The 15,332-nt window shown below is 37.5% G+C and overlaps 1 protein-coding gene across 1 annotated transcript; it reads left to right on the top strand.

Annotated features, from left to right (window-relative positions):
• Positions 1-11,189: 11,189 nt before the first annotated feature.
• On the top strand, positions 11,190-11,773 carry LOC126487495 (eukaryotic translation initiation factor 1). Its single transcript, XM_050120273.1, has one exon. The coding sequence runs from the start codon at positions 11,327-11,329 to the stop codon at positions 11,666-11,668; it is 342 nt and encodes a 113-aa protein (XP_049976230.1). The 5' UTR covers positions 11,190-11,326; the 3' UTR covers positions 11,669-11,773.
• The last annotated feature ends 3,559 nt before the right edge of the window (positions 11,774-15,332 follow it).

Here is a 15,332-nt window from a genome sequence, read left to right as displayed (position 1 = left end):
GAGCCACCTGTTCTTGGAATTCACCCAATTATTTTAAATATACAGAAAATATATATGCCATATATATGTGTATATATATACTTATATATCAATGACAAATGTCATCAGGGAACTTGTTACAGTGAAATGAAAGATTACTTTAAGCACTAAAATTGTGCAACACACAAGTAATATTTATGATCAGAGTATTTTCAGAGTAATTTTTTAGCAATAAAGCATTCTGGGCTATGCATATTATTTATCAAAATAGTTAAGTATAACTTACATCTTGATAGTGTTCATTGACAACTTGACAGACTCTAGAATCAACTGGAAGTGAAGCCTGTATGCCATCTGTAGCATTTGTTCTTGGTTTACTCTAACTTAGGCAGGAGATCCATCTTTAAAGTGGATGGGATCATTCCCTGGACAGGGTCTTGTGAGCTGCATTAGATGGAGAAAGGTAAGTAAGCATTGATATTGTTCCGCATTGCTCATTGCTCTCTGCTCCTGGTTATGGATGAAATGTGACCAGACCCCTCAAGCTCCTGCATGTGTGACTTCCTGGATATGATGAAATGTAACCTGGAGGTGTGAACCTGGAAGTGTAAACCTGGAGGTGTTAACCAAATAATCCTTTTCACCTAGAAGCTGCTTTTATCAGGATATTCCACCACAGCAATGGAAAATGAAGACAAGATAATCATAAATGATTATAAAAGCCTCAAAGACATAATTTCTATTGTAAAAATTTTCTTAATGAATACCACAAAATCATATTTAAATTTGTTTAAGGAAGGCAAATCTTAAAAGTTCATGATTAAATACATTAAATTTACTCATTCTCCTAGTTTTAATTTCTATTGATTCTTCAGAAAGTATCTACTCAAATGTTACTAAAATATAATATGAAATATTATTAATGCTACAGATTTGTTAGATGCTTTATTTCCAGTAGATAGTAAATTCTGTCAAGTTGCTAATTTACACCAACTGTGAAGGTGACCTCTAATATGTCATAATATATAATAATATGCTCACTAATTATTATATTTTACATGTGGAATGTGAAAGATTTAGGATTATAGACCATGCTCATACTATAAATCTGACATGCATATAAACCCATTCCATATTTATAATAAAAATAATTACTTAAAATTTATTGATTTATCTATAGGGCATATACAGTCAAGCATTTGTAATTGTCCCATATCATTAAAATTCCATATGGTTCAACATTCCCAACTTCAAACTTAGTTCAATACATTTTAAGAGGCTCCATAAGAAACCCAAGCTCATGGAATCCTTGAAACAGGCACTAAACTGGCTGAACTTATCTATAATTTCATTCAAGTAATGTTTTTCCCCAAGGAACACAGGTAACTTGTGTTACTAAAACTAAACGACTGGATATGTGTTATACGTTGTAACTTCCTTCAAGTGTTCAGGGTTCTTCCCATGTTCCATATGTCCCAGCCTCCTTCCACCCAGTATACTTATGATTCATTTCCTAACCCTCTGTGTGATGTGTCTCTATTCTTATCCTCCTTGTAGGACTCACAACTCATTGTGTCTCTTTCCATATGTGTACTGATCACTATTTTCTCTCCAGGAACTCAATATTCTGCTCACACCGTGAGCCAAGCACATTGCAGATGACACACACTCTGTTTCAGTTGTCTGATGGAGGTTTATGGATACAAAAAGGTATTCAGTTTTAAGATGAACCAGCACAAAAAGAAATAGGGATTATAAAACAGAAAGTGAATCACATGCCAGGAGCAGCCAATTTTTTTTTTAATTTAGAAAATCCATCATGGAAGATAACTTGTCAAGCGCTCATTTAAAAATGGTTTACTTTAAAATCAATTTACTTTGAACTGTAGAGAATCTAGAAACTCCCATTCTAATGAGAACCATGTAACATAGACGCATGGATAGTACAAAGCTCCGCTAAACTCAAAAGCATAAAGAATTGACTCATTCAAAATTTATTTAATATAATTGAAAAATCCTATAGAGTGTTAAGCCAGAGAGTATTTCCTTAACCAATGTAATGTAAATAAGTATCAGGAAATCAGGCAACCTTTATTCCATGTCTTTATGGCAAATTAGTGCAGTCACTACATGGAAGAAGAATTGATTAGACATGGAAAACGGGCTTCTTCCAACTCTCAAAAGACTCAGACACCAATGTGTTCAGGTAAAATATCTCCATTAGCAACTGAGTGGGGACAGACATAAAAGAACCGAGTCTCTTGAGAGAGTTAACCGAATCATCTTATATCCCTGACTCCTCAGTCACTCTCAAGGACACTCCTTGCTACTAACATTTCATTCTTTTTCCAGTAAGTCTGCATGGTCCTTTTGCTCAACTTCCCCATTGTCTATTTGTACTTCTTGAATAATGGGGCAACAGTTCGGGGAACCTACACCTGTCTATTACATGGTTGGCTATGGTTAGAATAATTGCACACACAGAGCAATATTTGTGTCTAGAAGCCATACCATGATACTGTCAACAGGACGGTATCTAGAATCATGCAGGAAATAAAACTCTGGAAATGTTTATGAGAAAATTTGGTACCACGTCGGGCACTAGGTGTAAGTGAGGAGATATGAGTCCACAAGATCCTGAAATAAAGGAATATCAAATATTTATTGGGGGATACTCATGAATAAAAATGATACAGAGAGCACCACAGTTTTCTGCCCTCGAGTTCTGGAAACTGCAATCTTATCTATGACCACCACAGGAGAGAACAAGAGACACCCTTCTCTCCCTTATAAGAGGTCTTGTCTGCACAAAGAAGCCACACCCTAAGGTTGCTACCCCCAAAAAAAATGATTGGTGTAATGGAATTCCCACAACACTTAGATGGAATTAATTGAGGCCAGAGCACCCACCCGAAGATAAAGAAGAACCTTGACGTAGACTGAAGTCGAACACTGCATGAAAGGAAAAAAAAAAAAGAGCTTTAAAGTGGCATCCCTATCCCTACCTATGGCTATGGATAGAATGCAACTAGATACTCTCAGGCTCCTGGATCAGTGTAGGGAAATATCATCTTGAAAATATTTCCTAAATTCTAAGAGATTTGAACTTTGCTGGACCTCACAATCAAAGATAAGTAGACACTTGGTGGTCATTTAACACTTACAACTGAACCTCTATCTATCCAGCCTGCTTGTTTAATATGCTTTTAAGAGAAAAAATTAGCAACCAACTTTACTTAAACAACAATGTAACAACCAATCTTACTTGTCTTGAATTTTCTGTGTATTCAAGACTAAGCTAATACATATCTTTAATCATAGGATATGTGCATTCCCCGAACCAGAGAGCAATATGTATATGTTTGTCTTTGTGCTGTGACAATCTTTCATTAAAACAGAAAATGGGAAGAAAGTGGGCTTATAAAATAAGTATTCACCACAAATGTTGAAAGGAGTATAGAGACACTGCTTGACATCACTGGTCTGTTTGTCACCTGGGTCAGCAAGGTCCAGCTGGAGTGACATTATCCCTTGTAAAACTCTGTTAAAGATTTCTGAAAGGTGTTCTTCCGTTCCTTAATCACAGGACACACTCTGTGCTGTTTAATAAATACAGGGACAGGCACAACAGCATCCTGGCAGGCATAGGGACACAGATTACAGGTAGGCCATAAACCACAGCCAGATAGAGGCAGAAGACACAAGGAGAGAAGTAAGAATTAAATGTGACCTCACTCTTAGCCAAACTTCTCCCAGGGGAAGTGCTTAGATTTCTCTCTATAATGCATCCATGATACAGCTGGGTTACTCTGAGGTTATTGCTAATGCTTTTAAGTGACTATACATCAGTATTCCTTTACCATGATGGATTGTTCTCTCAAAGTATAAACTAAAGCAAACTTAGTTACTTAATTAGTTTTTCTAGTAATTTATAATAGCACCATAAAAAGCAACTAATATATTTATAAAATCTTGATAGATTTGCAGAGATTCTGATAAACTCTACGTTCACATTGATGATGCCTAAATAAGTCACAGATATATAAACACAGCAGAATGTCAGTTTCTGTGTTCCTTTAGCAGAACAGTAGTATTCGATTTTCTCATGGGTCCCTGGCCTATATAGTCTCAAGTTCTTGACCACCAGAGCCATATTGGGTATGAATTCCATCTCATGAACTTGGCCTTAAATCAAATCAAATATTGTTTGGTTTCTCCCACAAGATTTGTGTCCCTCTTGTCCCAGTGCATCCTCCAGGCAGGTCACCTTTGTAGATCTAACGTTTATACCTGGTTTGGTGTTTCCTTTGATCCATTGGTAGTGTATTGTGTGCTTACAGTACCCCGACCACTAGTCACTAGGGGTGAAGGCTCAAGGTAGGCACTGTCCTGACTTCTCTGTGTTCTATTAGTAGTAGAGCCTTACCACTGGTTTCTGGAGAGGAACAAAAAACTTGGCAATACTCTGGGTTATTTGCCATTTGTGGTGGCACATGCCTATAGGATTTGCTGAAAGAAGTGGAGGCAGGAAAATCATGAACTTGAGTTCAGTATGGGATATTCCTAGTCTCTGATTATTGCTGATTCCAGATTCTTAATGACCCAGGACAGTTATTCTTTACTGTTTAAAAGTGAGTGTTGCTTCAGGAAGTGGTGTAAGAGAGAGTGTGAGATCCACAGCTGTCTACTGTGGGTGACAGGAGATCAGCACCCATGAGATCTCAATGTTACTGTTGCTTAAACAAGAGCTGCACGATATTACCACTTGACATCACAACATAGTTTGGGAAATTGCAGGAAGTCTCACCTCTAGATGAACAGCTACAGGCACTTAATGGCTGCTGAGATAGGGAAAATCAGTCTTTTCCAAGGTCAAATCTGCTGATAGGCTATTGATTGTTGAATGGTCAGCCCTAAACGGAGATACACTAAATGGATTAAGAATACACACACAAACATATATGCACATATAAATATCAACAATAATTAAAGAAGATGTCAGAAATTTAAGTGATAGCAACAGATGGAAGTAATTGGTGTGGGCGGTATTGACATTATCTAAATTCAGTAGACCTGTGTGAAGTTCTCAGAAAAAAAAGGAAACCCCACTAGTGTAATTTTTGAAAATAAGGCGTCGATGGTGCTATATACAGCTTATAACTTTACTGTTGAAAGGATTCCCATACTATTCTTCACTGCATTTCCAAAGGCAACGTGGTTACCCTTGAACTAATGCGTCCTTGAAGTAGATTTGACAAATACTGTTGGTCTGTCAAGTGGATGTAATTGGTTCCAAGGTCACTGGAGTAACCTGAGTGATAAATACTGATGCCACAGAGCCAAAGCAACCTGGGGGTTACCATGCCCTTGTGTAACTTTCCTTCATCATTAGGTCTTCTTAAGCCTGATTTCAAATTTATGGCAACCCCTGAATAATGAATCATTACTGAATCTGCCAGCCCTTCAAGTCTTGCTGATGAATAAGCATTAACTATCCAATGATGATTAACAGCTCTGTTAGGTTGATGGTTTGCTCCCCACGGTGTAGGAGTTTCAGCTCTCGGTTTTTCTCAGGGACAGGCCACATGCTAGAATCTTACATACAAATCTCCACTTGCCTCATCTGAAATCATCACATTAGTTTTTGACACAGAATTAGGAGGACATAGGTATTCCACCCAGAGCGGGCAAGCAAACATTAATTTGAGCCTTAATCTTCACCTCTGAGCTCCAATCACAAGTGGCCATATCTAAGTCATACTAAAAGTTGGCCAGAACAGATATTCAGTCACAAGATTAAAAAGATTCTTTTTAGTGGTAGGAAGTAGGAAATAGAAATGTCTTACCATATCCTAGACCACTTCTAAAACATTTTCTGGCTTGAAAGTAAAGCATGAACATCCATTGGGCTTCTTTTCTGGTCTTTGGTATGAATGCACCTTGTTAGGATATCTATAATATGTGATATTTCAATTATCTGTAACTAAATTATGTGATCGTAGCAAGATCTTCAGCTATGACAAGTGATTATTAGATTTGCAGTAGTCTGATGAAGAGTAGCTAAACTTGGACAAGATGACTATTTTCGTGGCCTGTAAGTTAGTTTAAAGCAAACAGTAGTCTCAGAATTTAATGCTTGGAAAAAATACCATTATTTGGGAAAAAGAAATGGTGGTTAATGACCATGTGCCATAGGGTTACTTCCACAGCTCGGAAGAACCTCGTTTCTGTCTCAGAACATCACATAGTGAGGAGGGCCTCTTCTCTGCCATAGTTAATTGGACTAGTTAATCTTGCAACATGTGGTGTTAGACATGCTTAGCAGCTCTGTTTATGGCATGACTTCCATAAGGGAGGAAATTAAAAAAAGGACAGACATCAGACTTTCTGAAACTAAGTTTCCAACAAATTTAGAGCAAACCTTAACTGGACAGAGCTTCAACATGTGAATGGAGTGACTAGGGAGAATAAGACCATTGGTGTTACAGACAAATGACACAGAAAAGCTAATGGAATCTGCTTGAAAGTAAGAGCAGAGTGAATGCAAAGACCTTCTCTCCCAGCACAACTACAACACACACACACACACACACACACAAAACCCATAAAGAAGTTGCTCATTCTAGTACTTTGGGATTTGATAAGTAATATTGAAAAGTGAATCTGGTTTGCACCTAATAGTCACAGAAAAATATGAGATGCCAACATAAAAGAATGCAGAGATGATAATACGTCAAGGAATAAAGGATTCAACAGAAAGAGCACTGAAGGTGTATATTAGGAGGATGCATAACAAAATCATATTATTAGAAACCAGCCCTAAATATAAAATATATCATTCAATATTGATAAACAAGTTTTAAGTAATTAAATGGAAGAGATAAAAGAAATTATTCACTCGGGATAATTTTTAATGAATGATGTAGCTACCTTGTCCTCAAGAGAGCACATATTACTTATGTGTCCATTGTATGTATGGATTTTCATAAGTGTAAAATGTGATAAAGGGGAAGTATAATAATCATGTGCATAAACTTATCAAAGTTAAGGAAATTCTGAGCCTCACAGTCTGGATGAACCTGGGGAGCATGATTGTATATGATACCTTCTGTCTGGGAAACACATGGAAACCACAGACGTGTAAATGAAACCCATAAGGTAGGTGATGGTGATGCATTGGTCCTGGTTTGTTAACTATGGTGAGTGTAGTCCTAGTCATTACAATTTTAATAGCATTAGCAGCATTTTTGACAGAAAATAGGGTGAAGATCACAAGGCTCCTTGTACCTTTTTGATAACTCTCTCTAAATACAATAATATTCTAAACTTCACTAATAAAACTAAGCATGAAAATAGAACAGCAGCGAGTAACGAAGCAGCTTAGATTTTGCTTCTATCTCTTTATTCCTTTTGTTCTGATTGCTTTGAGATAGTAGGAAATGAGCCCTCGGCCTTGTCCATATGGTAGGTACTCCACATGCCCTCCACACTAACAAAAGTATGCTTGATTATACGATGCACATTTCACTCACTGCTGGCACTTGAGTGCAAATTGTGCTCAACTCTTGGCTAATGCTTAACTGTTCTGATGGAAAAGTAAAACAGAATGTATTTTCCAATACTTAAGGTAAAGGCATAAACAAACAAACAAAATACCAAAATTGACAGCTTAAAAATGACAGGGAGTTTAGGCTTCTTGTTTATCCTACAGATGCTTCTAAACAAACAAACAAACAAACAAACAAACAGACAGACAAGAATTGGAGAAATCATCAACAAATGTAAACTGATCTTACTCCCTTTATTTTGTCCCTTCCTAAACGTCACACAACCTCCCCTTTCTCCCTCCCTTCCTTCCTTCTTTCCCTTCATCAAATTATTCTTGTATTTCCTCCTTCCTTTCTTCCATTCTTTCCTCTTCTATTCTTTCCTTCTGTTACAGATTTTCTCTAATACTCCTCTAGAGTAAATTATATATTAACTATAGAAAATTTTATTTGTAAAAATGAAGTACTTAGACAAGCAAGAATTAAATTCCTATTTTTCCCAGTGGTTAGTATTAATTTCTATATTTCAGCAGATTAATAAACCAAAAAGAAGATATAACACAACTTGAATTCTGCTTACTCTTATTCTTCTAAACACACATGGAAGTTGGAAGTATGGCCTTGTCCTAATAGATTTAATAACTAAGCATTCAAACCAGTCTGTAGAAAGGTGGGCATCAGAGAATCCAGGAAAAGCTGAAGCATCAAGGACCAGTCTAGCTACTCAGATTGGCCACATTCCACTGTTTCACAACTGTGGCCTAAATCATACTGCTGCATTAAAATGTAGTGTATGTCTTGAACTTAAAGCTTGGTGATGACCAAAGAGATAAAGCCTAACTAGTAGATAACAAATCATGAGCAAGGACTCATGATTCTACCCATTCAGAGCCTTGTCATCCCGAAGGTTAAAAGTAATGAACCCACGATAACAGTAAAATGAGATAAGGGAACCATTCCTTAGGGCTACAGAACAAAGTTTAAATATTTCCAAGTTTAAGCATTTTTACCTGTTAACTAGACTAAAGTTGTTCTGGGGACTGACATGAACAGAAAAGGAAAAGGCATAGATAACAAAAAGGTCACAACTTCTAACTCTAGAAGGGACTAACTAATAGAACAGTTGACTGCTTCTTCTGCTATAAATTGTCTGTTCAGAATTTTCATCCATATGGTACTCTCAGTGGTTATAAGAGAGCGTGAGGTCTATGTGCTTGCAGATAAGCACACAAGAAACCAAATCTGGTAGAAATTGACACCTGTTCACCAGAATCTGTAGTTAGGTTTAGTCAGAATAAAAAGCTAAACAAAAGAGGTAAATTAAAAGATCTCTTTCTAAAGGAGAAGGGGGATATGATATAGAGGTAATCAGAAAAAATTGTAGATTATTGAATCTACTATAACCTAAAATCTCAAGATATTTACATTGGTGTGAATTTTTGTTTATTGATACGTATTTAAAGCTTTCTTTGCTATACCATATGTATGTTTCTACTCTTGTTTGGCATATTGTATTACTACAACTCATTTAAAAATGTAATGCATAACTGAAAAGCAGATTAATAGTCATTCAGATTAATTAAACTTATAGTCATATTAGGTACATTTTCAATGTTAAAATACATATTTAGACAGATAGGTATTCTCAAAATTCTACAAAGACATTCTGAAGATAGCCTTTAAAATGCTTTGATAACTAATAAGCCTTTTCTTGACAATGACTCATGTTGGCTCATAACAGTATTAATTTACTTTAGAGAAGATGATGGGTGTCAAAGAAACTCCATATGGAGTTTGCTTTCCTTATGGCAAAAGCTATCCAATTAGGCAAAATGCTGCCCTTGCCTCAATTGCTGACAGTATACTGTCAAAACTGGACCAGTAGGATGTATAAACAAAGCATCCACCAAACTTTACTAAGACTGGGTATGATAGTCCTTGAAAATTCCCTGTTTCTCAAAATGTCTATCAAATATTCTAGTCCTGTAGTCAAAATATGGATGGCCCAAATGTTATAGAACAATTTTGGGTGACTGTCCAGGCAGCCAAATTTCCCTTTCTTTAGGTAACATTTCACCCTTCTGAAGTCTTTGATGGAGTTGAAGACTATGTTCTGTTATCCAGCAAGAATAAGTTTGCTTATAAGTTGAATGTAAATGTTTGTCACAGGAGGCATGAAATTATACTCAAGAACAATCCAGGGACAAAATGCACCTAAGGTAAAGGGTCCTCTGCCTTTTTCCCTGAAGCCTCTTGATGTGGGATATCCTTCAGTGTATTTATTGCTTTTATTGGTTACTGAATTAAAGCTGTTCTGGCCAATGGCTTAGCAGAGTAAAGCCAGTCAGGAACTTCAGAGATAGAGAGGCAAACAGAGAGTAGGCAGAGTCAGGGAGACACCATGTAGCTGCTAAAGAAGAAAGACCCCCACCAGAACCCTACCAGTGGGCCACAGCCTCATGGTGATACATAGATTAATAGAAATGAGTTAATATAAGATATAAGAGTTAGTCAGGAATATGCATGAACCATTGACCAAACAGTGTTGTAATTAATATAGTTTCTGTGTGATTATCTGATCCAAGTGGCTGGGAATTGAAAGAACAGTCTCTGCCAGCAGCCTTTCTCCCAGTTCCCCAAGGCATTGCTCAGCATGTGTCATTCCTTTGGCTTTGTTCTGACACATGGGAAATTGCATCAGAATGCTGGAAGAACCTACTGAAAAACTAGAACACTAAAATGTCAAAATTATTAGAATGTATAAGTTTTAAGGACAGGGATTTGCAACTAAGACACAGATGACTAAGTAGAATTTTACTTATGTAGGAAATTAGGAGTTCAAGCAAAGGACTCCCCATGTCAGTGGAAAGAAACGGTGGCTGGATAGCAAAGCCTGCCAAAGCAAAATGGGTTTTGAATGAAATGACAGTACCCTTCTTACCTTCTTTCTATTGCTGTGATGACCATCATGGCAAACGGGTGTGTGTGGGGGGGAAGGGTTTATTTCCTCTTATATTTTCAGGTCATAATCCACCCTGAGAGAACTCATGGCAGAAATGAAAAATCATGGAGGAATGTTGCTTATTGATTTGTTTTTCATGGATTGCTCTATGGCTTTCTTACTGAGCTCACTCCCACCTTCCTGGGGATGGTACTGCTTACAGTTGTCTGTGCCCCCAAATCAATGAGCAATCAAGAAAATTCACCACAGATGTGTCTGCAGTCCACTTTGATTGGGGCAGTTCTTCAGCTTAGATTCTCTCTTCCCACATGACTCTATATTTTGTCAAGTTGAAAGCAAAAACTGACCAGCACAGAAAACAACTTAATAGTTGACCATCAAGAGGATTGTGTTTCCTAGATTTCCATTTTCAGAGATCCTTCTCATAAGCATGACTCTGAGAATTATCATCATCAAGGAAATGAGGTCATTTCAGGAGTCATTATGAAACATTTCCTTCTCTAGATGCCAATATTTATAATACAAAAAATCAAAATTTTATTAACATGGTATAAGATTCTTATTACATTTTATTTACATAATGGTAACATTTTCATTCATATTTAAAAATTTCCATAGAATTTCTGGTGTTTTCATCAAGACCCAGAACTTCATACAGTCCCTCTGATGCAAATGTACATAAAATATTTTCTTAAGCCCAGTCACTGAGCCGCCGCCGAGGACTCAGCTGCCTCCCCCTCGAGCCCCCTCGCTTCCCGACGCTCCGTCCCCCCCGCCCGCCTTCTCCCGCAGCCTCCTTCCGCAGGCCGTTTCCACCGAGGAAAAGGAATCGTATCGTATGTCCGCTATTCAGAACCTCCACTCTTTCGACCCCTTTGCTGATGCAAGTAAGGGTGATGACCTGCTTCCTGCTGGCACTGAGGATTATATCCATATAAGAATTCAACAGAGAAACGGCAGGAAGACCCTTACCACTGTCCAAGGGATCGCTGATGATTACGATAAAAAGAAACTAGTGAAGGCGTTTAAGAAGAAATTTGCCTGCAATGGTACTGTAATTGAGCATCCAGAATATGGAGAAGTAATTCAGCTACAGGGTGACCAGCGCAAGAACATATGCCAGTTCCTAATAGAGATTGGACTGGCTAAGGACGATCAGCTGAAGGTTCATGGGTTTTAAGTGCTTGTGACTCTGAAGCTTAAGTGAGGATTTCCTTGCAATGAGTAGAATTTCCCTCCTGTCCCTTGTCACAAGTTTAAAAACCTCACAGCTTGTATAATGTAACCATTTGGGGTCCGCTTTTAACTTGGACTAGTGTAACTCCTTCATGCAATAAACTGAAAAGAGCCAAAAAAAAAATATTTTCTTAAGCAGAATCACACCACAGACGCTTTGCAAATACAAGCTCCATGGGGAGATTTTCAAAGATGTCATAGGTCTAGATGGAAAGGTTAATTGCAATGTTGATAACTCTAACCTTCAGTCCCGCATATATCATTGCTAATTTTATTAATCTTGAAGTATCTTGTCTAATTCACATTCTAAATATATATAAGCCTATTTAATAAAAAGAGTGTCTGCTATTATCCTTTGGGGCACATTGGAGTCAGTAAGGAATTGTGTTAGATATCGCTCCCATTGTCAGAACTCTTCTAGAGACAATGACATAGAAAGATAGCTTTCTCTCTCACATTCACATAGAAGATTACTCAAACATGGGAACTATGGCCCTCAGGAACTCTCTAGAAACAAACACATGGAAAGCTGTAAGCTCAGCAAAAATTCAAAAGAAGAAAGAATTCTTCATGAGATACAGTTCAAGAATGGAGTGGAACTTTAACCTTGAAGAATTGTTTTTCTGCCACATGGTGGTGGCACACACTTTTAATCCCAGCACTTTGGTGGCAGAGGCAGGTGGATCTCTGTGAGTTTGCCGCCACCCTGGTCTACAGAGTAAGTTTCAGGACAGGCTCCAAAGCTACAGAGAGAAACACTGTTTTGAAAAGTAAAAACAGCAAACAGAAAGAATAGCTTTTCTTATTCCTCTTGTACAGCCTTTGTCTTCATCATGGTCAGAGCACTCGGGTGAGGGTAAGAATGCCAGAGCCTGTGTCTCCTGTGGCTTTTTGAGTTCTTCTGTTGAGACCATATTGTCTTATTTGTTGCTGAGCCTCTGCCTGTTTAAACATTCATCTATTTTCCACACATCGTGTGGTATAGGAACTGGATTGGACATTAGACCAAAAAGCCCACAGCCCTTATTCTGGCAGTCTGATAGCTCTGTGTCACTGGTGATAGAGTTAGACAAAAGGGAAGGAAACTGTGCTCCAGACAAAGGTAAGGCCATCCATAGCACCAACGATTGAAGGGAAGAAAATACTACATAAATAAAATAGACTTAGTAGCACATAATTTAGTTGATTTTGACATACTTTCCACATCCTTCCTTGAAGTGAGTGTCAGAAATTCGACCAGATTTTCTAAGTTCCCAAAACCTGGCAGGACTCAGAACGGGTGAGTAATAAAAGCATTCTTCATATGTGACTTTCTGAACACTGAATGTATGCATATACAGTTATGTGTATTGTCCATTTACATTTCATTCCATAAGCAGATTAACACTTGTGGTAGTGTAAATATATTGACAAACCTTTGCTTTTATGCTTTTGAATATTGGCATTACATTAGTTTTAAATTAGATTCACATGTGTGTGTGAGGGGATATACAGAAAATGATGAACCATTTCTTCAACACAGAGTGTTACCAGTGCATCTGAATCAGTTTCTAGTAAAGTTTTACTTCTGGGAGCTCAGTGATAATTCATGTATGAAAGGAAACATTCATGACATATTTTTTTTCTAATTTCCTGGATAAAAAATAAAAAAGCTATTCCTTTGGATATTAAAATAGTTTCTACAAAATAATATCTGAAAATTACTATTGTGTCCTGACCAGTGTGTCTTATTCAGCGTTTCAGTGGTAGATGAGTCTGTGTGTTCTATTTAAATTAACCCAAAATCACAATTGAGTAAGGCAACATGGTACGAATAACTCTGTAAGAAAGCCTTACAGAATTTTGTCCTTGAAGTCTTCTTGTTTGGCCCCTTTTACAATATTTAGAGACACGTGTTGCATTTCAGGAGGGTCACAAACATTCCTCAATGAAGCAGACAAGCATGGCTCGTCGGCTGTGCACGAGATACTGCTGTCTGGACTTGAGCCGAGTGCCAGGAGAGGGTGCCTGGACCATCAGCTCCAGCTAAGTTGTATCTCTAAGACTTTCTCAAGTGGACCTTTTCAGACCTTGTCCTCAGCGTGGTGCTGAGGGGTAAAGAGCTAACCTTGCAGCCACACTGTAAGGAGAACCTTGGACACTTGTGCCTAATCTCCACCCAACTTAGTCTCTCAACTTTTGCGGTTTATTGCATTTTTCTTTGTGTCCTTTCGCTGTGATGAATCATAATGCTCCTGTCTGTGAACTTTGGGACTTCCTAAGGCAGCATTAGGGGTGAGGGTGGGGTGGCCTTGGAAAACTCTCAGCATAAGGGCTTTTAAAATCTCACTAATAAACATGAAGAGTTGAACAATAACTGAGTTTTGAAACTGCATTTCAACTAAAACAAAATTTTCTATGATTATTCATATGTCTGTGCTGGGTTTACATACAATGTCAATTGTAAGGTGTTGAAAGTCTGTGAACACTAAATATATTTGCTGATATAAAAATAATATGGTTTCAAGTTTTTTCAAATTAATTATTTGTTTATTTTTGAGGCAGGTTCCCTCTACATAGCCTTGGCTTTCCTAAAACTCACTATGGAGACCGTGCTGGCTTTGATTGAACTCTTGGAGATCTGTCTGCGTCTGCCTCCCAGTGCTGGGACTAAAGGAGCACACCACACATTATCAGTTTGTTGTTTTGCTGTTTGTTTGGTTGTTTTTGTTCTATAAGCAGTTGCTCCACTGAAAAGTATTTCACATAAAAGTAAGAGTATTGTCAAGTTTAGAACTTACTTCTAAAATCTTATTAAAGGTACGCACAGTGCTAAAGCCTTTATTCTGCCCACTCTGTCTCGTGACTCACATTGAGTGTTGATGTGTAAGTTTACCAGCACACGTGTTGATGTGTAAGTTCATCAGCACGCGTGACTCTAACTGAAGGAAACATGACTCTGACTCGAAAGGCTGGAGAATCATCCTAGGCATTAATTACTTAAAGACCTTTGACAAATTTGAACTATAACCACTGTGTGACTGAGAACCCAAACATCTTATTATAAATTAATTAATGAAAATGCTGGATGTAGTTTAATCATAAAAAGAACTTTTCATTGGAGAGTTATCAAGTAATGATTAATACAGTTCCTTCAAACCCCACCAACACGTCATGTGCTTTATAACTTAATTTTTCCTCAGATTCTACATAATGAACATCTTATTTGTGCTTTGGCTATCAAATTCTTTAAACAGAAAAATCTAATATTACTAATTAAATAAATGATATTCAACAAGTATTTCACCAATATGCTATGCTGCAGAGATGGCTTAGCTGTTAAGAGCACTTGCTGCTCTTGCAGAGGACCCAAGTTCAGTTTCCAGAACCAAACTGAAGGCTCACAACCCTCTGTAACTCCAATTCCAGAGGATCCAATCCTTTCTTCTGACCACTATAAGAACCAGAGAAACAAGTGGTAGACTTACACACATGCAGGCAAACATTCATACACATAAAATAAAATAAACAAATACTTTAAAATGTTTCAAAGGAAAAATTTAATGTTAACTTTTGCTTCACATATTCCAATGAATATCAGAATTGGTCAACCACAGGAAATAAGGTAA

The sequence above is a fragment of the Alexandromys fortis genome, unplaced genomic scaffold, assembly GCF_014885135.2.
Source record: "Alexandromys fortis isolate MF-2015 unplaced genomic scaffold, M_Fortis_MF-2015_v1.1 scaffold_179, whole genome shotgun sequence".
Taxonomy (NCBI): domain Eukaryota; kingdom Metazoa; phylum Chordata; class Mammalia; order Rodentia; family Cricetidae; genus Alexandromys; species Alexandromys fortis.
Note: the sequence above shows the minus strand (reverse complement) of the source record. Positions and strands in the feature narration are given on the sequence as shown.

Bases quoted from the DNA above. Each gene is read 5' to 3' on its own strand.
- LOC126487495 (XM_050120273.1), top strand. From the start codon at position 11,327: ATGTCCGCTATTCAGAACCTCCACTCTTTCGACCCCTTTGCTGATGCA.